Genomic DNA, 24,059 nt, shown 5'->3' on the forward strand with positions numbered 1-24,059 from the left:
GCGGCTGGCCCCCCCTGCACCCCCCATGCTACGCCACTGCACTCCGATGTGTATTTTTGGGTGCAGCAGGTGGGATACACAAAGGTCTGTCCTTACTTGCCTCTTGTCAATCCTTAGAGTTGCTCTAACTGTGGGAGTCCTCTCTTCTTCTACATTTCATTTATATACTGCTTTATATTTTACATTTTTTAAAAAAAATCTCAAAGCAGTTTACAACACAAAAAACAACCCAGAATAAAACAAATCCACACTTCCAAGAAAATATTTCAGATCCTTCTCCAAGTGACGTTTTGCATTCCCCATATTTATTTACCTACTTAATTTATAGAGCTGTCCCATAGCAAAAGTACTCTAGGAAGCCAGTGTGGTGTAGTGGTTAGACTACCGGACTAGGGCCTGGGAGATCAGGGTTCAAATCCCCACACGGAGATAAAGCTCGCTGGGTGACCTTGGAGTCAAGTCACGGCCTCTAACAACAGTCAAAGCCAGAAAGACTATTGCACTGATGGGTAATTGAGAAAACCTTATCTGAATTGCAGAGGGTGGAGTTGATATTTCCTCTCTTTGCAGGGGGTGGCGGAGGAAAGTTAGGCATGCCTTTTAAAAACTGAAATAGAGCAAGGGCAGCTTTGTTAAGGAATGTAAAAAATGGGCTACTTCTCCATGAGTTGGCAGAGATGACTCATTCCCCACAGTGCAGCTGCAGGCATCTTGTGACATCTTATCGGTGTTGCCAGGCAGAACTGGCACTGAAGCTGGGTAGATAAGGGGCTCAGGTTACTGCATTTGGTGTGGCTGGGCAGTGGGATAATTCAAGTGAGACAGCGCGGAGCAGTTTGAAGAACAGGAACTGCGGAAAAGACCGCAGACTTTGTGAAGAGTTGCAGGACTTCGAAGCAATGGAACTACAGACTTGACACAGTGAGGATTCTGAAGCAGCGAGCCCTCTCTGGGCTCAGAGAGTGAAGACTACATGTAACATCTGTAAATAGTGTGGATGTATTGTGGTGTTGGCCTAATGAAGACAATTCTGCAAAATGGCTGTTTTCCGTGACGAGTTTAACAGCTTGACTAAGATTACGTACACATACACCCAACCAGCTTTTCCCGGCATGGAAACAAAAAGTTGCAGAAAACATCAACCACTTTATTTCCTTCATATCAGGCTACTGTTAAGGGCATAAAAGACTCAAAGGGTGGGGAGATTACTAACTGGAGGTGGAGTGAAAGTTTCTCAGTTAAGTTTCAGTCTTATTGGTGACTTGAATTTCACTGAGGTAAAATTTGTGAGTGTGTCTGGGAATAATTCCTTCTGCCCCCGATAAACCTCCAACCCTCTTTTTCTCCTTCCTTCCTTTTTTAATAAAAAAAGAGCAACTTTCTACCATTTGTAGAACCTGAGATCTGAGGTAAAACATACAGGGATTATTATTGTTGTAAGAAACTAGCCTGCTCTGCCCTTCGGTGCTGTCTGTGAATGGCTGTAGTTCAGCATCAAAGGAACACAAACCCAGCTGTTTGTGGAGAGAAAACACAAATAAACTTAGTGCCCGCTTCACCAAGCCATGTGGCAGTAGCTTTTCTGTGGCACTATCATACGTGGGTGTCATCATACAATCACGGAACTATAGAACTGGAAGGGATTCCGAGCGTCATCTATTCCAACCCCCTGCATTTGTATGTGTGAATGCAGCCCTGTTGTGCCACAATTCGGGTGGGCTGAGGCCCTTCATCAAGTGGCAATGACAGTCTTTAGCCCAGAGGTTGGCAACCCAAGGCCCATGGGCCATTAGCGGCCCATGAGGGTTGCTTAACTGGTCCATGAGCTGCCCCTGAACCGAGCTGCCCACTTGGCGATTCTCTGCGCGCTGCACTAAAGTGGCACAGTGCAGTGCGGGGACTCTCTTTTGCGGCTCTGGAAATCGCTTCTGCGCGTGCCCAGGCGCTGGCAAACATGTCTGCGCATGTCTGTGGCGCTGGAAATCGCTTCTGCGCATGCCCAGATGCCTAAAATCGTTTCTGCTCAGGCACGATTTTTGGCGTCTGGGCATGCGCAAAGTGATTTCCGGCGTCACGCTGCACCAGTCCGGCCCACAGAGGATCTCCGTGGGAGTGATCTGGCCCATGCCTGGTAAGCTTTGCTGACCCCTGCTTTAGCCGGTAAACAATGACAGTAGGTAAATGATAAACCAAATGGGAAGTTCATGGGGGCAGAATTATTTCAAGACTCTGCGTTTCAAGTGCCCCCAATCATAGTTACAGACTTGAGAACAGACACGCTGTGAGCTCAATCACATACCACCATTACAAGCACCTGCAAATAGCTTCTTCCTTTTCATATTAAATGCCAGAAGCGCTGTGTGTGTGTGTATTCTTATAATTCTCGTTCTAATTCAGGCATGGCACTTAAAAGAAATTTAGAATTAAAGCAATCACACCGGGAAGCAAAAGATCTTGAACAGGTCAACTGGAGTTACGAAAGGGTTTTGTTGTCCGCAGCCTGGCATTTGCAGAAAATTCCTGACTATCTGAAATACTGGTTTTGAAAAAGAAGCAGCTAAGGGCACAGTTATTTGGTGAGATGCAATTTAGTTTAAAAGGTGATTGCACTGTGATTATAATTCACCCCTAGTTGATTTCTTTTATTGTGTTAAAAACAGCCTATAGTTCATGTTCTCTTTTAAAAGTCCTGCAAATTCGTATGACGGCAGATGTGTACTCTGTCTTCTGGAACCTGAGTATAACTCTGAAAGCTATTCTTATTCATGCAGCTAGAAACTTGTAATCCTTCAAGAATCATAGAGTTGGAAGGAACCCAGAGCTGGAAGTCCTACTCCCTGCAATGCAGGAATGTGCACCTGTCCCTTGCAGGGATTGAACCTGCAACCTTGACGTTGTCAGCGCCATGCTCTAACCAACTGAGCTCTCCAGCTATCCCAGCAGGGGGAAATGTAGGCACCAAATGACCCATTTGCCAGGCTGCAACTCCAGCTCAAGACGAGGAGCTCCAGGGAGAGCAATTATCTGCTCCTGCTCCCTGCAAACGTAATATTGGAGGGTTCCATTTTTAAAGATTAAAGACCCAAGTTTCTAGTCCTGCTGCCAGTTGGAACCAATTATTGGTACTTAGATGTTAGCAGAGAGTTAGTGCCAAGCTGCAAAGGTGCCGGCTCTTTGTGGGCCAATGGCTGCAAAAGGAGATGTTTTTGGTGAAAGTGGGGTGCTTCAGATGGACGGCGACAAGAAAAATTCCTTCCTTTAAAAAATAATGGATACTGTTTGGCTGACTTTGCATGCAGCAGCTGCCCTGCTATTGGTAGATGTCATGTTCTCCCACAATGCCCCATGGTCCATCTCTCTCCTCACTTGCACAATACCTCTGGAATAACACTGCATCCTGGAGTTGCATTGTTACCAGTGCAGCACCGAAGGAGAACAGAGCAAGCGCTAGACTTCTGCGAGCAGGACAATTACTTACATCTTTGAAAGGTCACAAAATGAACACAAGCCACTGTTGCAGGCACTGTTCATCTGCGTCAGCCTCCACACCCATGAATTCCCCCCCAATTTTCTCCTGTTCCAGAATTTGTGTTCCCTCCCCTCCTGTTCTCCCTGGCCACTGCCCATTTTATTATTCCTCTTGTGGAGGGGAAAAAAAGATGCCAAAAACTTCGGTTCAGATTTAGCAGGCTCAGAAACAGCTGCTACAGTTATTTTCTCTTGGTTTTGGTGCCAGGAAATCACATCCAAGGCAAGACTCAAGACAAGTGTTTCAGGGTGCCTCTCAGGGACAGAATACCATTGAGTAACACCAGTTATAGAATCATGGACTTGGAAGGGACCTCGAGGGTCATCTAGCCCAACCCCCTGGAATGCAGGAATCTCGACATATGGTCCATCCAATTTGAAACCACACCAGAACCTGTTTAGCTTTGTAGATGTTGCTAGGGAACAACAACGAGGGGAGAGGCTGTTGCTTTCATACCCTGCTTTTGGGCTTCTTGATAGCATCTGATTGGCTACAGTTATAAAAGCAGAATGTTGGATAGGTGGAACTTTAATCTGACTAAACAGGGCTCTCATTATGGAACAAAACCTTGATAGCAAACTTTTGAATGAATGGCCAGCGATACTAAGCACTATTCAAAAGGGGCTCCTGCGTCAGGTATAAAAGCTCCATGTGATTTTCCCATGCACACGTCCTCCTATCAAATCCAAGCACCATGATACTTTGGGTACTGCCTTGCGTTCAGTAAAATAAACAACATTTAAAAATAAAACTGTAGTCCCTGAGGTTAAAATTTCATCATTGTAGCTGATACTCTGCAGAACGTATCCTGACACGAGGACAGCCTTGCAAAGGAATCATCAAAACTTCGCAAGACCTGGTACCGAATGATATTTGTGTGTGAGAATTGAGGGCAAATCTGAAGGGGAAAGGGGACTGCTGGCACAGAAAAAGCAAGCGATCGCCTGTATTTGCTGCAGTTGCAATAGATGCTGTTTCCGCTCAGAACCAGCCGAGTTGCTTTTTCAACAGAACTTGTTAGCAGCGGTTGCAAAAGCGGTGTTAAGAAAGGGCAATGTAATGCATTTACCTCCATTACTTTCCCCAGTGTAAGCATATCTGTGCACACTTTCCCCTAATAAATATGCCAGGTTTTGGTTAGAGAATTGCATCTCAAAATCTGGAGAAGTTCATTTTAAAAATAAAATTCAATTAAAAATACTTTTTATTTGTGAGACAAGGGAGTCCGTTCCGCTACTGAACACCTCAGACTGTCAGAAAGTTATGCCTGAGGTTTAGTTGGAAACATAGAATCATAGAGTTGGAAAAGACCACAAGGGCCATCGAGTCCAACCCCCCGTCAAGCAGGAAACACCATCAGAGCACTCCTGACATATGGTTGTCAAGCCTCTGCTTAAAGACCTCCAAAGTAGGAGACTCCACCACACTCCTTGGCAGCAAATTCCACTGTCGAACAGCTCTTACTGTCAGGAAGTTCTTCCTAATGTTTAGGTGGAATCTTCTTTCTTGTAGTTTGGATCCATTGCTCCGTGTCCGCTTCTCTGGAGCAGCAGAAAACAACCTTTCTCCCTCCTCTATGTGACATCCTTTTATATATTTGAACATGGCTATCATCTCCTTGAAGCCACTGGTTTGTGTCCTACCCTCTGGAGCAGGAGAAAACAACCTTGCTCCAGCGCTTGAGATATTTGAAGATGGCTATCATATCTCCAAGGGACGTGGGTGGCGCTGTGGGTTAAACCTCAGCACCTAGGACTTGCTGATCGAATGGTCGGCATTTCGAATCCCCGCGGCGGGGTGAGCTCCCGTCCTTCGGTCCCAGCTCCTGCCCACCTAGCAGTTCGAAAGCACCCCTAAATGCAAGTAGATAAATAGGGACCGCTTTATAGCGGGAAGGTAAACGGCGTTTCCGTGTGCTGCGCTGGTGGTGGCTCGCCAGCTGCAGCTTCGTCACGCTGGCCACGTGACCCGGAAGTGTCTTCGGACAGTGCCGGCTCCCGGCCTCTTCAGCAAGATGAGCACGCAACCCTAGAGTCGGTCACGACTGGCCCTGACGGGCAGGGGTACCTTTACTTTACTTTTATCGTATCTCCTCTCTTTTCCAGGCTAAACAAACCCAGCTCCCTCAACTGTTCCTCATAAGGCTTGGTTTCCAGACCCTTGGTCATCTTGGTTGCTTTCTGCACGCCTTTCAGCTTGTCGTCTAAGAACTCTTGAAACAGCCTTCAACTCACTGCAGCAGTGGCAGTGATTGCTTTGTGCTTGAGAGGGGGGAGAAATTTGTTGTGGTTCACATTTCAACGGAGAGCTACCAAAATTCCACTCTAGCCCAATGTTTGCTATTAATTTGATTTGAACTGATTTTATAATGAATTGATTTTAGAATGTTGTATTACTTTACTGTTGTTAGCCGCTCTGAGCCCGGCTTTGGCTGGGGAGGGCGGGATATAAATAAAATTTTATTTTATTATTATTATTCCTGAATCAAAGACAGCTATCCTTCTAAATCTGAACTTCTCTTGAGTTTTGTGGTGCACTGCTCCAAACAACCAACCAACCAACCAACGTGTATAAGAATACCAATATCAGGAGAAAGTGTGCATTTAAAAATGCGTCAATTAAAATAAGGTACAAAATGCATTCTGTTAGGGGCAAATGCTTGCAGAAATGCATATATAAGGCAAAATTGCGTACAAGGATGTGTATATCAGGGAGAATATGATGGATTTCTGTGTGGCCTTTTTTTTTTTTTTAAAAAAAGTCACAAACTGATGTGGAATTGTGGGGAACTGAGCTTAGGAATGGGGAGGGGGGGAGATGCGAAAGAAAGTGAAATTGACACGATTTGGCCACATCCCTAGTTGTATGGCCTCTCAGCCGCTGCTATTGTGGGGTTTACTGGAGTTCTGTTCCAAGCACTAACACTGGGGAAGGGCAGTGGGGTTATGCCAGAGCTGTGGGGCATTTGGGGGGGGGGGATTTGGGGCATCTGCAGTCCCCACTGCAGAATGTTTCCCCAAAGTTGTGGCATGCACTTAAACTAAGAGAGGGAAGACAACAGGATGGAGCCATCTTGCGCCGACCTCGACGTGTCAGTGCATTTGTTTGGGAACGCAAATGGCCCCTGTTGCGTCATTTCTGGCTCAGGTATGTGTGCGTTTTTCTTCGAAAAGAAAGGAAGAAAGGAAAAATGGCACCAAGGAAAGATGGGCGCTTGCTCACCCCCCTCCATCTATAAGCTGAGGAATCTATAAGCCTGAAAACCTACTGATATCCGAGGTGCTAGAAATAGGAGCGTCTTAAGGATCAGAGCCTCTTTAAGACCAAAAGAGAGAGGAACATCAAATGTTTTGAGTCTGCATGGCTTCCTGCGGCCACCGGTAATTATCTATAACGAAAGAATCGTAGTCAGGGCTGTAGATGAGGGATTTGACAAAGGCTTCTTTGTCTTCCGGTTCCGGGTACCAGGAGGCCAAGTTGTTTTTGTAGGCATAGTCGACAACCTAAAAGCAAGAGAAAGACGAGAAGGAATAGAGTGGCTTCCTCCAATCTGGTGCTTTCAAGATACTTTGGTGCAAAATGTTTGATGATCTCCGGCGGGCTAGGGACAAAGGTGAGAGCTGTTTCCTAGTTCTGCTGGATCTCTCAGCGGCGTCTGATACCATCGACCATAACATCCTTCTGGACCGTCTAGAGGGGTTGGGAGCTGGGGGCACTGTTATACAGTGGTTCCGCTCCTTCCTCCTGGGCCGTGTTCAGAAAGTGGTGGGGGGGGGATGAGTGTTCTGACCCCTGGGCCCTCACTTGTGGGGTGCCTCAGGGTTCTGTCCTCTCCCCCATGCTTTTCAACATCTACATGAAGCCGCTGGGAGAGATCAGGGGATTTGGGCTGGGTGTTCATCAGTATGCGGATGATACCCAGCTCTACCTCTCTTTCAAATCAGAACCAGTGAAGGCAGTGAAGGTCCTGTGTGAGTGCCTGGAGGCGGTTGGAGGTTGGATGGCGGCTAACAGATTGAGGTTGAATCCTGACAAGACAGAAGTACTGTTTTTGGGGGACAGGAGGTGGGCAGGTGTGGAGGATTCCCTGGTCCTGAATGGGGTAACTGTGCCCCTGAAGAACCAGGTGCGCAGCCTGGGAGTCATTTTGGACTCACAGCTGTCCATGGAGGCACAGGTCAAATCTGTATCCAGGGCAGCTGTTTACCAGCTCCATCTGGTACGCAGGCTGAGACCCTATCTGCCTGCGGACTGCTTCGCCAGAGTGGTGCATGCTCTGGTTATCTCCCGCTTGGATTACTGCAATGCGCTCTACGTGGGGCTACCTTTGAAGGTGACCCGGAAACTACAACTAATCCAGAACACGGCAGCACTGGTGACTGGGAGCGGCCGCAGAGACCACATAACACCGGTCTTGAAAGACCTACATTGGCTCCCAGTACGTTTCCGAGCACAATTCAAAGTGTTGGTGCTGACTTTTAAAGATTGGATTCTTATCTCATTATACATGACTAAGCCATTCTTCACCTTCTCACCCCTTGCCTTTTCCTGTAAGACCTATTGCAGTCGTTAAGAGTCGTCAACAGGCTCATCTCAGCTATCTGCCAATCTCCCATTCCCACCACCCTTCTGAGTAACACCCCTCCCCACCTTCTCACTATATAGAAGGATCTGGCAACTTCTGTTTCAGTGTATCTGAAGAAGTGTGCATGCACACGAAAGCTCATACCAAGAACTAACTTAGTTGGTCTTTAAGGTGCTACTGGAAGGAATTTTTTTATTTTCTCTTTTGGTGTTATTCTATGTATTTTTGTGTCCTGGTCACTGACTGTGATAACGGGTTTGATTGATTTTAACCCATATCCACATTTATGCAACTAGATTGCTGTTCCCAAGGGGCTATGCCCACAAATGCTCAGCAGGGAAGCGAGAGGATCTCGTCGAGCCCTAAGCTGATCCCCTCTTACGTGTGTGTAGCGAGTTAGTGGTGCTTAAACTGTGCTGTATATGCTTGTCAGGTGAGCCTGCACCCTAGTATTTAAGTACCATTTTGCAAGGTACTTGCAAGGTACTTGCAAAAAGGCAGAGGGACCATTTTGTTTTCAAGAGGAAGGCCTCCGATGTACCATTTCAACCTCGCTAAAATGGAAAAGGCCACGAAACTTACTTTGACAGCGATTTTTAAGGAGACATCTCGAATGGAGCTCAGAGGCGGATACAACCTTCCTTCTGCAAGATTCTCTTCAGTGACCTCTTCTGCGATCGACTAGCAAGGGGAGGAAAGGAGAGAGAGAGTCGTGCGGATTTTCAGCAAGATAAACGCGAAGGCCTTCTGAATGTCAGCTCTTCACTGGTAGCTGCCTGAGGCTACTATCCTACCTAGGCAGCCTTCCCCAGCTGCCTAGGTAAGATAATAGGAAACTCCCTGCATACTGATATCAAGCAGGTGCCTGATAAAGACATTTTTGTTTAGGCAAGCCTATGCAGACATGTAGAATGTTGCTGTACATTTCAATCTGGTTTTCAGCTCCTTGCTGATTTTATCTCTTGAATGTTTTGCAAAATCACTTCGAGGTTTGTTTGTTTGTTTTCAATCTTGTCGGCATTTATCTGTCTCAAGGGACAACGGAGTGTGCCTCCGGGGGTGAAGCCAGACTGCTGTGTTAGCAGCACTTACCGTATTTTTCGCTCTATAGGACGCACCGGACCATAGGAGGGGGAGAACAGGAAAAAATAATAATTCTCCCCCTCTCTGCTCAGTGCCCCTTCAGCGAAGCGGCAGGAGAAACGGAGCCCCTTCCATTTCTCCTCCCGCTTCACTGAAGGGGCGCTGCGCAGAGAGGGAAAACTGTGCAGCGCCTCTTCAGCGAAGCGAAGCCTGGAGATCAAGAGGGATCGGTGTGCACCGACCCCTCCCACTCTCCAGGCTTCATGCGGCTATCCGCAAGCCTTCTGAGCGCAGCGAGAACTCCCGCTGCGCTCTGAAGGCTTGCGGATAGCTGCCTGAAGCCCCCAGAGCGCAGCGGCAGTTTGTGCTGTGCTCCGGGGGCTTCAGGCTTCTCCTTTTTAGCCGCAGGGCTGGGGGCGGGGGAAGCCCGAGCTTCTCCCAACCCCAGCCCCCAGAACAGGTTGGGGAGCGGCGGTCCCTTCTCCCTCCTGGGGAAAAGCCCGCAAGAGCCACACAAAGCTTGTGTGCGGCTCTTGGGGGCTTTTCCTGCCTGCCTCCCCCTTGCATTCGCTCCATAGGATGCACAGACTTTCCCCCTTAGTTTTTAAGAGGGAAAAAGTGCTTCCTATGGAGTGGAAAATACAGTAAGTGGCCTCTCCTGGGCACAAGCCTGGGCAGTGTGGATGGAGGTTCTGGGCTGTCCAGAAGACAAGACCCCCCCTCTCAGCCTCACTGATGTGGTCCAAAGGAAAGCAGAGCAATACATTGCCGGAAGGAGGCGTACAAGGCACCATCCAACCATCTTAGGGACTCCACTCCTGATTTGTGTAGAGTTTCCTCCTTAGCCTTGTCTTCTCTCAAAGGCAGTGTATAAATTTTAAAACAGAAAAATAAACTAAACAGCTTCCCTCACAGATAAACCCGGGTCTGCTCCTGCGCCTTGTAAGAAAGGGGAATTGGGGGGCGGTAGGCCTGAAACCAAAAGGTGTATGTGCCCTGGGAAGGAGTTCTGAAAGGATGAGGCAGAAAGGGGTAGTGGGTGCAGTCCTGAGAAATTTGCCACCGTAATGGTGGCAGAATGAAAGGAAATTCCCAAACCTCTGCTGTGGTGAGAAAGATATCGTCGGAGATATGCCGGACTCCACAGGCGATCACTCCCAGAGCAACTCCCGGGAAAACATAGGCGTTGTTCCCTTGGCCTGGGATGAAGGTCTGTCCATTTGGCAGGGTCACTTTGGAGAACGGGCTCCCGCTCGCAAATATGCCTCGGCCCTGTAAAGAGAGCGAGAAAGATTTGGGCACCTTGAGAGACTTGCGAGAACGCCAGGCAGCTTGGGCAGAAGTGGAAACCGAAAGGAAGCTTGCAGCCTTCGTAGCAGCGGCCTTTACTTCTTCAATCACTGGCAGAAGAAGGGGGGCGGTGCCCTTTCCATCGGTGGTAGAGCGTGTGCCACCCCCCTTGAACCCACTCTGTATTGCAGGGGGTTAGACTACGTTGTAGGAATGGAGCACACTCCTGCCCGCGGGCAGCCTCAGCTGTCTGCATGCATGACCTTGGGGTGCGGACCACACTCCCCCCCCCACAGATAAGGCCAGAGCTGTTTGAACATCTTGCCCTCTGTCTAACCTTTGGCGGTCTCAATAGTCTGCCATGTCCTGTCTATGACCTTTGTCTCCTTCGTCATACATTGTGCAAGGGGAAAATAGCGCGGTGGAAATAACTTTGTACCACCCCATGATCTCGGGACTGGAAGATGTGTAAAGGTCACAGCCCAAAATGGATCTGCCTGGATTTGCATATTGTGTCAATAAAAGGAGCCTCCACAGAGCTGGCTGGCAGCTTGCTCCTGCACAGCTCACCTGCATTATCAACTCCTGCCTCATGTCCTTCACTTCACTACGTGACCCTCGTGGTCCTTCCAACTCTACAATTCTATGATTGCGATTCCATGAGCTGCTGGGCAGGCCAGAACTCTAGGCGGGGGCTGGAGGTAAGAACATCTTGACTGCCGACTGGAGGAAACGGCACCGAGAGACCAAGAGCCATGACTGACTGCTGCTTTTGCTGAAGCGATGAGAGGGGCAACTTGACACCCTTTTGGGCTGTAATGTTCTGCACCCCCTCCGCTGCAGACTTTCAAGTGTATAAAGGTAAAGGGACCCCTGACCATTAGGTCCAGTTGCGGCTAGACCATAGTTTACCTTAGCATGACGTATGAACCAGGCCATTGTCCTTCTAATGTTTGGACAGGGGAAGTGTAACTGTGCTAATTCTTCTGGACTTTTCCATAGCTCCCCCCCCCCAATAATTGACTATGAAATGCTCCTGTCTCAGTTTGGGGAGCACATCATTCCAGGTTTCCATTTCTACCGGGATGCCAAATTCCAGAAGACACTTCAACCAATTATAATATAATTTCACAGAATACCTTACAGCAGTGCTACCTGTTTAAATGGTCAGGAAAGCCTTTTAATCTTGTGTTAACACAAATATATATATATATATATATATTGTTTTGGTGTCTTCGGGTGTCTTCCCGTGTAAGAGTCGGGGTGTCTGTGCGACGTTTCGACGAGGTCTCACTCGTCATCTTCAGGCTGGTGCTTTCGGCTTCTTGTTACTGGAACAGTAACAAGAAGCCGAAAGCACCAGCCTGAAGATGACGAGTGAGACCTCGTCGAAACGTCGCACAGACACCCCGACTCTTACACGGGAAGACACCCGAAGACACCAAAACCTGCATTCCTGTACCCGTGAAAATCTACGAAAGCATATATATATATATATATATATATATATATATATATATATTACATCACATCATTAGTAAAGGTAAAGGGACCCCTGACCATTAGGTCCAGTCGTGGCCGACTCTGGGGTTGCGGCGCTCATCTCGCTTTACTGGCCAAGGGAGCCGGCGTACAGCTTCTGGGTCATGTGGCCAGCATGACTAAGCTGCTTCTGGCAAACCAGAGCAGCACATGGAAACGCCATTTACCTTCCCGCCAGAGTGGTACCTATTTATCTACTTGCACTTTGACATGCTTTCGAACTGCTAGGTTGGCAGAAGCAGGGACCGAGCAACCGGAGCTCACCCTGTCGCGGGGATTCGAACTGCTGACCTTCTGATTGGCAAGTCCTAGGCTCTGTGGTTTAACCCACAGCACCATCCACATCCCCTCCAAGTGTATACATGTTCTAATAAACCATATATCTTAAAGACAGTAGCTAGTAGCTTCCGCTGTGTCTCAGTTTTCCCAACGGAAGCACAACCTTGGGGAAGCGCCTGGAATTCTGTAATTTCATTCAGCGGCTCAGCAGAGAATGGGGTGGCAAGGTAGTAATATTTTTAAAGCAGCTGTCTTTAACTGTTAGCTTGTTTTTAAAACCAGTAACCTTAATGTGCCGTTATATATTTTTGCAAGCCACTTAGAGGTTTCCTTGCAGTCAAGTGGTACACAATTATTAAATTTAATTCATTAATCAAAAATGAAATGAAAGCAGGAGGAAGGGGAATCTTATACCTCGGTCAAGCGGTAACACTGTTCCGCAGTGCATTCTGCTTTGCTTGTAGGGTTGCTCAGGGCGAACACAATTGGCCTCTTGTTGAAAGACCCCATGTCCTTCAGAATCTGATCAGAGAAAGCGCCAGCAATAGCAGCCACACCTGCAACAGGTAAAGGAAAAACAAAAGCATCAGCAAATGGTTTATCTCTTAAGGCTGCAGTCTAAAAAGCACTGCTTAAAAGCAAAAATATAAAAACAATAGCAAGCGTTCCAAAGCAGTTGGGAGCATAACAGTTACCAATGATGGCTGTCGGTTTTACTGCCTTCACCACTTCCTCCAGGGTCTTCACGTTGGGATGGTCATGAGCAAACATCTCCTTCTCATGGTTCAAGTGACTTCTGCCCTGGGAGTCAAACAAAGCAAAAGGTGATAGACTTGAAGCAGTCGCCTTTGCCCTAACACCAGGTATCTGCTAAGATTATGCCACCTGGGCACCAAGAACTTATGACTTGTTCTTGGTGGGTGCCCCACAAATGCTGGAGAAGCTCCTTTCCTCTGGAGACCCCCCCCCAAAGTCCAAGTCTGAGTGCTATCTGAAGTTGGTGCAAGACGGTAATTTCAGACCCTCCAAGTGTCCCTATTTACAGACACTGTCCCAGTTTCTGATTTGATCCTGGAATGTCCCACTTTTCCTTAGGATGTCCCTGTTTTCATGGGAGAAATATTGGAGGGTATGGAGTTATCCGACCCCCCAAGTTGTCTGAAGGCAATCCTGTATAGAGAAGGTTTTTTAAAAATGTTTAGTGTTTTATTATGTTTTAATATATGTTGGAAGTTGCCCAGAGTGGCTGGGGCAACCCAGTAAGATGTGTAGGGTATAAATAGCAAAATTATCATTATGGAATGGGATGTCCCCATTTTCATCGGAGAAATGTTGGAGGGAATGCCATTTGCTGCATTGACTTTTGACGGTTAAAGAAGGGAGAAGATGGCATCACTTAAAATTTGACACACCACTTTTCTATTCAATGGATATTTCATTCTATTTGGTTTTGTCAGTATACATGTGTTAATGTTTTTTTTTTAGCTATCTATCCCAAATGCTTGGGGTTGGAGCAAGGGGGGAGGGAAGAGGATTTGAGAAATCCAAGAAACTAATATATTCCTATGTATAGAGGCCTTGGGGAACTGGGCTCGGTTTTCAAAAGGAACAGAGGATGAAAATGGACAGGATTCCATGAGTGAACTCACCATTGCAAACTGCATTACAGACAAGTATTATACAGCAGCATGCTGGACTGTCAAGTTATATTGGCATACATGTGTTTGTGGCCATGGGTGCTAGCCAATAGGTGCTCTTCACAATAGGCTTCTTTCATTTCTGCACTGAACCATCCCAAACATTTGCAAAGCTGCTCTCCACCCCCCCGCCTTCCCCCAGACTTGCCCCAGGATGGGGAGCATAGACCTGTTGTTAATACCTTTACAATGAGTCCCTTGGAGTCCACCATCCAGATTTTTTTGATAGCTTCTCCCCTTGAAATTCCTTCCTTTTCCAGGGCCATCACAATCAGGTGAGCTATGCCCATCGCTGCCTGAAAACACAGACAGAAAAGACAACCGATGACATGCCCAATTCAAAGTGCTGGTCTTGACCTCTAAAGCCTCAGAACCGCAATTTTCAAGGATGACTTGTCCCCATGTAAACAGACCCAGACTCTGTGATCTTCTGAAGCCCTTCTCCACAAGAGGTCCCGAGGGTGGCAACACAAGAACGGGGCCTTTTCTGCAGTGGCTCCCCTTCTGTGGAATGCTCTCCCCAGGGAGGCCTGCCTGGCACCTTCATTACGTATTTTTAGATGCCAGGCAAAAACGTTCCTCTTCAACCAGGCCTTTGGCTGATTAATATTCTACAGTCTTTTAATTGTGGGGTTTTTTTGGGGGGGTATTCTTTCTGTTTTAACTATTTATTTGTGCTTTTATCTTCTGAACCGCTCTGAGACCTTTTGATGAAAGGCGATATATAAATCTAATCAACCACTACCAGCAATCATTTCCTCTATTAGGAGAAATTGCCTATCAGTTAGAGTTGTTTGATAGTGACCACAGGCAGACTTGGGAGGTAGTGGGCTCTCTTTTGCTGGAGACTCCTAAGGAGATGATCGGGTGGTTATCCATTTTTGCACTGTAGAAGCTGCATTTACCAAGGGGTTGAATTAGAGGACCATTGTGGTCTCTTCCAACTGTGCAATTCTGTAATTCTAATTCATTCCCGCAATGGGGGGGGGGGGACCAGAAAGAAAAATCACCTGGGAAGGGAGGTGATTCTGGTTTCTGGCTGGTTTTGGTGTGTTATTTTTTTGTTAATTAAAATAATCTGAAGCACTGTTTACTTCATTCGCTAGACACAAAGCAGAAGCCTGTGAAATATGGGTAGCCGTGGATCATGTCTCATTCTCTACGAAACGCTGCAGGATCTTTAGGGACTTGGCACAAATGTAGGCTCACATCCCAAGCCATAAACACAAGGGTCGTTCTGGGCCGTCTCCCTCACAGCTGTGTAATCTCTTTCTGCAAAGCTACCATGTGAGGAGAGCGGCGAAGCTCAAAACTACCCCTGCCTCCTGAGGCTTACGATGACTTCACTGCTTTCAAATTTCTGTTCAGCTATTTAAAAAGAGAAAAAGGAATGAGCAAAAGGGAAACGGTGACTTGTTCGGCCTTTCCTCAAGAGTAACAGGATCCTACCTCTCCTGCTCCTTGGAAGACAAATTTGTGGTCAGAAAGCTTGTTCTTTGTGATCCTCAAGGCTGCAAGGATGCCAGCTACTGCAACAGAAGCAGTTCCTGGGAAAAGAAAGCAACAACCCCAAATCCCATAGAGTCACATGCCGTTGCTGGAAATGTTAAAGAAATTGGAGTTCTTGTTGAAACTGCACTGAAAAGCTTATATCAAGAACTCTGGCGAAAAGTTTCAATATAAGGAATAATTCCTACTCAAGAGTTGAAATGAAAAACGTGTGTATTCTGCTAAGAATAACAGTTTGAAGCTAGTAGTAAATTTAAACACAACGTGTAAGTACGATAGTTTTAAAGTAATGGTAAGTTTGGATACAACGTTTAAGTACAGAAATAATGTAAAAAAACCGAGCTGAAGAAGGCGTGTACTCCGAAACAGGGCCCTGTCCTGGTTACCACTACTGAGTCGTACATCTGATTCAAACTCCGGATACTCCTTTTTGGCCCCATTTGATCCTTTATTCTTTATTCCTTATTCTGATTTTATATAATGTGGACTCTTTTTGACTGCTATTGAGACTTGTATAAAACAATTGTTGTTCATGTACCTTTGTACTATATCACTGTATATTTGAAACTACATTATTTCTGTACTTAAACGTTGTATCCAAACTTACCATTACTTTAAAACTATCGTACTTACACGTTGTGTTTAAATTTACTACTAGCTTCAAACTGTTATTCTTAGCAGAATACACACGTTTTTCATTTCAACTCTTGAGTAGGAATTATTCCTTATATTGAAACTTTTGGCCAGAGTTGCTGGAAATGTCCCTGGGAACACAGAGATAACAAGAGAGACAAACTTTCCCAGGGCTTCAAAATCAGCAGCAGAGGCAACTGTTTTCTGCCCCGTTTACTCATGAGATCCGTTGGACAGTTGAAAAAAACAGGGCTTTTTAATGGTGGCATCAAAATTATGGAACTTCCTGCCGATTTGAAATGGTTAACAAATAGGTTTCTGTCCCTAGCAGCTTTTGAAACATGGTGCAAGTTCTGCAAGGTGTTTGCTTTGAAGTGTATTTTGCTGCCTGTCTTAAATGTGTTGATTGTTAGAATGCCTGATTTTGTATTTTGGTAGTATTTTGTGCTGTTGTCGGATGACAACTCCCATCATCCCTCACCACTGGTCCTGCTAGCTGGGAAGATGGGAGTTGTAGTCCAGCAACAGCTGGGGACCCACGTTTGAGAGACACAAGGCGGCTTGTGGATTGCTCAGGTTCGTTCTGAAATGAAAGATGGGCAGCACTGAACATGGATGAAAAACAAAGGAACGCAAGAAGCCCAAATGTTTGTCGTCTTGTGTTGTATCTCCAGAAAGCCCATGAGCAGAACACTGAGCACATTAGCAGTCTTTCAGATCACAGTCTTAGGAAACATTTATCCAGCTAGGATTAAAAATTAACACAGATTTCCCTTTAATTTCCTTCACCCTTCCATGCCTGTCTCAATTAGGCACAGAGAAAACTATAATGAATAGTTCAGGAGGGGAGAGATTTCAACATTATCTTGGGCAAGCATGCAATCTAGACAACATTTAAAACCCAGCAGGTGCTGCTGCTCTGCTTTTAAGTGTTAGGAAACTCCACATCAAAGGGTAAATACAGACAGTTATTTGAAGAGTAATCACAGCAGGTTCCTTGCCCGCAGTGTGAACACAGCTTTACAATTTGCTATGGCATTCATGAAATCCAGTGAGATGAATGTTGGCTCAGCTGTCAATCCGCCTCCTTCCGCATGCTTCAGGTGAGCTATTCTTTCTTTCCTTTTGAAGAAGTTGCACAGGTAGGATTCTAGGCTTAGTCCTTTATTGGTTCCCCCCACCCACCACCTTTTTACCCTTGCAGTGTGTATTTTTAGGACTCATTTTATAGTTATTTAGTATTTAGCGCAGACACCGAAAATCGCAGGAGCGGGATCCAGCCCACGGAGGGATCTCCAAGGGATTGATCTGGCCCAGGCAAGATAAACCTTGCTGACCTCTGCCCTGTGAGGAAGCTTAGGGGGAAAGACAGTGGCGAGCTCAAGGTCACCCAGTGGGCAGTTTTTGTGTTCTGGGTGCTGACCTATCAGCTCACTGCCTGAAACACAGTTGTTTTCCTCCCTGGTTCAAACGAAACTTTCCTACAGATGTAATCAAACCACTGTTTCTTAGAAGGCTGCTTGCAAGACCTCCGTTGAGGTCTTTGTTGCTTCCTATAATCACTTTAAAAGGCCTTTATGCAATAATCCATTCTTGCACTAAAGATTAAAGGGTATCTATTTATCTATCTATCTTTTGACCAAACTGCAGGAGGCAGTGGAAGACAGGAGTGCTTGGCATTCTCTGGTCCATGGGGTCACAAAGAGTCACACATGACTAAACGACTAAACAACAGCAATCTATATCTATCTATCTATCATCTATCTATCATCTATCTATCATCTATCTATCTATCTATCATCTATCTATCTATCATCATCTTCTATCTATCTATCTATCTATCATCTATCTATCTATCATCTATCTATCTATCTATCTATCTATCTATCTATCTATCTATCATCTTATACAGTGGTACCTCTGGTTGCGGACACCATCCGTTCGGGGTGCCGTTCGCACCCTGAAAAGTCCACAACCAGAGCAGCACTTCTGCGCATGTGTGAAGTATGATAGAGCGCTTCTGCGCATGTGCGAACTGCACAGTACGCTTCTGTGCATGTGGCGAAACCCGGAAGTAAACACTTCTGGGTGTGCCACATTCTTAACCCAAAGAAACACAACATGAAGCGTTCGCAAGAAGAGGTATGACTGTATATGAATGTTCATCATCTCAAAACTGCTCTGCACTCCTCTTTCCACTAGGTGGAGCTACGGCTTAATAGTTGGCTTGTACAGCTAACTAAGTGGACACTGCCAAATAAATTCAGGGTGTTTATTTTTTAAAAAATGCTCTCATAAAGATAGAAGAAGTGGGGTGAGTGGGTTGAGGAATCGATGTTGCTGTATGACTCAGCCTGTTCTGTGATGTGGTTTTAAGAAGCCTATATCCCTGCGAGACAGGGTGTGTCGTTACTCATAATCCTATCCAATTCCAGATAGGATGAAAAGGTTGCAAGGCTTTGGTGCAACGACAAGAACCAGTAATAGGGTTTCTTCCCCTCCTCAAAATGTGTTTCTAATCCTCCATCGCCTCCACATGTTTGTTCACTCGCTCTCCAATTACTCAAAAGACAACAAAATTAATGCACCCTGGGCACAGAATAATAATTTATCTTTGGGATTACAGTTTGCTGAACTTGAAGGGGGGTTTAAAAAAAAAAAGGTGTCCGCAGCTGCTTTGCACAAACCGTTGGCTAATCAATGTTTGTTTAATCCCAAAGGGTCACTCTTAAAAAAATAAATCTTGCCACAGATTGCTGAAGGGATTCTTTTGTAAACTGGTCTCTTTGCTTTCGGCAAACTTGCAAGTTTCTACTTCAAACAGAATTCCTTAATTAACAAAGGGAAGCTAGACTGGCTAAGGGCCCAGTCCCTCACCATGTTTACTTGCAAGTAAGTGGCTTTAATTTCAATGGGGCTTATTTGAAAGAATGTGTGTTTAGGATTCCAGCTGTAAGTCTCCTTTGGAAAGGGAGAGGAAGGCTGCAATCAAAGCTTTAATTGTCTCTTGGGAGTCACCCCCCATTTCAGCTAAGGCACCATTGTTCACAAGTTATGCTTATTCTGCTTTAAATGTCACCACAATCCCCCTCCAGCTAGTGTGGGACAAGACATTCCCCCATCTTCCCAGCCTGGATTCTGGCCATGCTGCTCTGAGACTAGGCTAATATTTGGTCCTTCCAGACTGGTGTTTTTTTTGTTTTGTTTTTGGCAGGTGTAGACAGTATCTTAAAAAGCAGAGACATCACCTTGCTGACAAAGGTAAAAGCTATGGTTTTCCCAGTAGTGATGTATGGAAGTGAGAGCTGGACGATAAAGAAGGCTGATCGCCGAAGAATGGATGCTTTTGAATTCTGGTGCTGGAGGAGACTCTTGAGAGTCCCATGGACTGCAAGAAGATCAAACGTATCCATTCTTAAGGAAATCAGCCCTGAGTGCTCACTGGTAGGACAGCTCCTGAAGCTGAGGCTCCAGTACTTTGGCCACCTCATGAGAAGAGAAGACTCCCTGGAAAAGACCCTGATGTTGGGAAAGATGGAGGGCACAAGGAGAAGGGGACGACAGAGGACGAGATGGTTGGACAGTGTTCTTGAAGCTACCAGCATGAGTTTGACCAAACTGCGGGAGGCAGTGGAAGACAGGAGTGCCTGGCGTGCTCTGGTCCACGGGGTCATGAAGAGTCGGACACGACTAAATGACTAAACAACAACAACAACAACACCTTGATACCAGAATGAGCACAAATAATTGTGGATGCAAAATGAGAAGGACCAGTGGCGTAGCGTGGGTTGTCAGCACCCGGGTCAAGGCAAGTAATTTGTGCCCCCTAACCCGTGGATTTGCGCCCCCTAACCCTAACCCCCAGATGTTGCACCCGGTGCGGCTGGCCCCCCTGCACCCCCCACGCTACGCCACTGAGAAGGACATCTGTAGGGGCCCTTAATCTTACCAGTGGGGTCTACTGATGCAAGAAACTAACGGTATTTTCCAATTATCTTTCCAGTTTCACAGGGGAGCAGAGGGTGGGGTTTGTGGAAGAAAAGTGCATCAGTGAAAGGAATAAGATGTGTGTGTGTATGTGTGTGTGTGTGTGTGTGTAAGTGTAAGTGTAATCCAGAATCCAACTGACCCTAAAAGGCTGCAATGTGACCGTGAATTTGCATTCCTCAGTAGCCTAATACAAGCATATTTAAAGCCCCCAGCCCCCAACAGCAGGAAAGAGGCTCAAAAACACTGATCTGTTCAGTACTTAAAAAGGAAAAGATCAACGAGGCGTTGCAAAAAGCTGAACAAGCCCCAGAGAAACCCAGTTGATGGTAGTTCCATGTCGCCCAGAACCTTACCATCTGTTACTGACATCACAGTAGCAGCCAAGAAGAAATGAGTCTTCTTACTGCCAGATAGTTGTACTAATGGGTGTCTTCTGCTGCCAGCAACACTTCCGAATGCCCCTGCGGTCTTTTTCCTCAAGTCTGGGATGAGCTAATTCAGCACATCCACGTCTAAGATGCCATGCAGCTTCTGTGCTCATCCTTTGACCAATTTCCTCAACAGCGGAGAGCAGCTGCATGCGAAACCCCACGCAGCGTGGTACCAAGTCCCATGTCTCGTCAGCGAACGCTCTGCATCTCTTACCTTGAATGTCATCATTGAACGTGCAATATCTGTCGCGGTATTTGTTGAGCAGGCGGAACGCATTGGCGTTGGCAAAGTCTTCAAACTGAATGAGGCAATTCATCCCATACCTGCAGGTTTCAAAAGAAAGACCAAGGTTAACTGAGCTGGAGTCTGGTGTCAGCGCAAATCTTTCCAGGAAGAAATGGAAGATCCATCTTCGTGCAGTGTTATAGAATATTCTAATTTTGCACATGGCTGGTCGACATTATTTAAAAAACCATTAAAAGATGCTGGCAATAGGTTGCATTCAGTGAAGTCCTACTCAGAGTAGAACCACTGAAATGAACCTACGTGAGTCATGGCCTTTAACTTCAACAGGTCTACTCTGAGTAGGGCTAGTGTTGCATGTCAAACAGGTGCTCAGTTTAAGATGGTCCAACACAAGGCACTCTCCGTTGGCTTGGAACCATCAAATTCGGTGTAAAAAAACCCATTCAAAACCAATTCCTTTGCCATCTATATTTTGGAAGCACAAAACAGACGACTAAAGAGGCAAATTTCTGATTTTGGCATTTGTGTGCTTGTGGGCTACAAGGAGGGCAGGAATCAATAATGTCTTCTGAAATGTAAATGAATAAACAAGAGATAGACATATGGCCAGCAGGTCATTAGTATGTTCAATGACTACATGCTCCTCTAAATGACATATTTATTGAGCATTCATGATGAATTTTCTTGCACAAAGCTTACATGGAAGTTAGGAATGTACCTGGTCTTTATTAAGCATTAGTTGTGATTGATTTGCACTGGGGTTATAGGACCTCAATGCAAATAAATCACAATTAATGCTTAATGCTTGCTTGCGGGGTGCTTATATGTCATCCTGTTAGTGATTTGTTCATTTTACACTTTCCAAAGCACTTCCCTGTCAGTTTCCAAACTCTAGAAAGCCAAGTTTCTCCTTTAAAGTGGATTTGTGCTTTGCACTGGTGTATCAGGGCCCTTTGAGGGACGCGGGTGGCGCTGTGGGTTAAACCACAGAGCCTAGGGCTTGCTGATCAGAAGGTCGGTGGTTTGAATCCCTGAGATGGGGTGAGCTCCCGTTGCGCGGTCCCTGCTCCTGCCAACCTAGCAGTTCGAAAGCACGTCAAAGTGCAAGTAGATAAATAGGTACCACTCCAGCGGGAAGGTAAACGGCGTTTCCATGCACTGCTCTGGTTTGCCAGAAGCGGCTTAGTCATGCTGGCCACATGACCCGGAAGCTGTACGCCGGCTCCCTCGGCCAATAAAGCGAGATGAGCGCCGGAACCCCAGAGTCGGTCACGACTGGACCTAATGGTCAGGGGTCCCTTTACTTTACTATCAGGGCCCTTTAACCTGCTTTAACTGTGCAAACCTACACTTTTGGTGTGCGCTTGAATCCCTCGCGAAGAACGGTGACAGTCGGGAGGCAGCCCAAGTGACAAAAAAGAAAAGAGAGAGAACTAAACCCTGCAGCGTATGGATAATCATAATCACAATACTGCTGCCTTTGGGACCTCAAGCATTGCAGGGAAAGTTTGGCACAGCTCTCCCTGAGAAATCTGGCGTGAACAAGTGGGACACACCGAGGGCTTGAAATCAGAAACTGAAACCAGACAAATCATGTTTCGCTTCTAGCCAGGCCACTGAGAGCCTCATTCATTGCAGCTTTTAAAAAGACTCCAGCCTTTGTCAGCCTCTCTCAGACGGGGCCTTTTTTTGTCCTCGATATTTGTGGACAATTTCCCCTGCTACGGTGCTAAAAAGTGCCTGTCAGCAGGAAGGTCCAATGATGGCCTCTCTTTATTGATCCAGACAAGTAACCCACTCCTTTGAAGGGGGGGGGGGGAGGAAGCACTCAATTCTTACAAAGGCCCCTCATCCTATTCATTCTACCGGCAGGTACCCGTTTTTCAGGGGCCACTTGTAAAGCACGCCATAAAAGCTCCTTTCATTCTTTTTTTTAAAAAAATAGAAACGTATCTCCACTTAGATGCTGCTATCTCATACAGCCCCCCAACATTTTGAGAGGAAAATCTGGGGCACCCCCCATCCCATCGCTCGCCCCCTCCTTGCCACCAAACCCTTTCTTGCCCTCCCACTCACTGCTGCAACTCATTCCCTGGCCCCCCTTCCCCTCTCCTATTTCTGTTTTCTGTCTTCCGCCTCCTGCTCCGCAGCCTCAGGAGAGGCTGCATGGAATGGAGTGTCCTGGGGAAGGTTGCCCCAGCCTGCACAACATTGGGAGACACTGGCTGTCCAGAGTGGCCCAGGGAAGGTTGCCCCGACCTCTGCAGCATCGCGACCAGTTTCCTCCTCCTCGAAACAATGCAGACGTACTTCCGGAAGTTCCGTGGCTCAAGGAGGAAGAGGAGAGTGGTGACGTACGGCGTCAAGGTAAGTTTTCCTTCTGTTTTTTTGGTGCCGTGCTCTGGAGTCAGCCTATGATGTAAGTCATGGGCCCCGCCTGCCAGCCTGCTCCCTAAAATATCACTGGTTTGCTCATTTCTATTCCTGCCCACCTAGCAGTTCGAAAGCACATCAAAGTGCAAGTAGATAAACAGGTACCGCTCCGGCGGGAAGGTAAACGGCGTTTCCGTGCACTCGCCAGAAGCGGCTTGGTCATGCTGGCCACGTGACCTCGAAGCTGTACACCGGCTCCCTCGGCCAATAAAGCGAGATGAGCACCGCAACCCCAGAGTTGTCCGCGACTGGACCTAACGGTCAGGGGCCCCTTTAGCTTTATATATAGGGTGCCTACATTCTGCATAGACTGGTTGCACAGTAACATGTGCAAATGGCTTTAGATACCTATTAGGTCCATAAATTACCATGTAGCATATGTTGTTGTTGTTTAGTCATTTAGTCGTGTCCGACTCTTCGTGACCCCCTGGACCAGAGCACGCCAGGCACTCCTGTCTATATATATGCAGCATATATTCAACACAAAAAGCAGCAACAATTTGCGGTTGACAAAGGACAGCTGGATATATAAATGGCCCCATTACCTTCAGTAGCTTAGGGCCTCATCAAACCTAAATCCGGCCCTGGTAGGGGGGTATGCGATTTGTGATCCGGTGTCCCACAGAACCTTGCTGAAATGATTGGTTCTCAGCTGGAAGCATGTGACCTGCAAGAGGCCGTATCCTTATCCCAAAGTGGACCACAAAAAGGGCTCCAGTGTCTTGTTTTCTTTTTAAGGAAGAGGTGGAGAGGAGGAGGAGAGCCACAGGCATGCAGAAGAGCTCTTCCGGATCGGCTCAAAGGTCCATCT

At 46.6% G+C, this 24,059-nt stretch overlaps 1 protein-coding gene across 1 annotated transcript in view; it reads right to left on the minus strand.

Annotated features, from left to right (window-relative positions):
* Window positions 1-6,287: 6,287 nt before the first annotated feature.
* Window positions 6,288-24,059, minus strand: part of ME3 (malic enzyme 3) — a 93,067-nt gene continuing 75,295 nt past the window's right edge. Inside the window, exons 8-15 of the mRNA XM_082219349.1 lie at window positions 20,783-20,892; window positions 15,455-15,552; window positions 14,188-14,301; window positions 13,004-13,109; window positions 12,723-12,865; window positions 10,296-10,469; window positions 8,697-8,795; window positions 6,288-7,032 (exon numbers count right to left, since the gene is read on the minus strand). Coding sequence (XP_082075475.1) covers window positions 6,871-7,032; window positions 8,697-8,795; window positions 10,296-10,469; window positions 12,723-12,865; window positions 13,004-13,109; window positions 14,188-14,301; window positions 15,455-15,552; window positions 20,783-20,892 — 1,006 coding nt within the window. The 3' untranslated portion in view covers window positions 6,288-6,870. The remainder of the gene's footprint in view (window positions 7,033-8,696; window positions 8,796-10,295; window positions 10,470-12,722; window positions 12,866-13,003; window positions 13,110-14,187; window positions 14,302-15,454; window positions 15,553-20,782; window positions 20,893-24,059) is intronic.

This window comes from Podarcis vaucheri, assembly GCF_965113315.1.
Source record: "Podarcis vaucheri genome assembly, chromosome: 4".
Lineage (NCBI taxonomy): Eukaryota > Metazoa > Chordata > Lepidosauria > Squamata > Lacertidae > Podarcis > Podarcis vaucheri.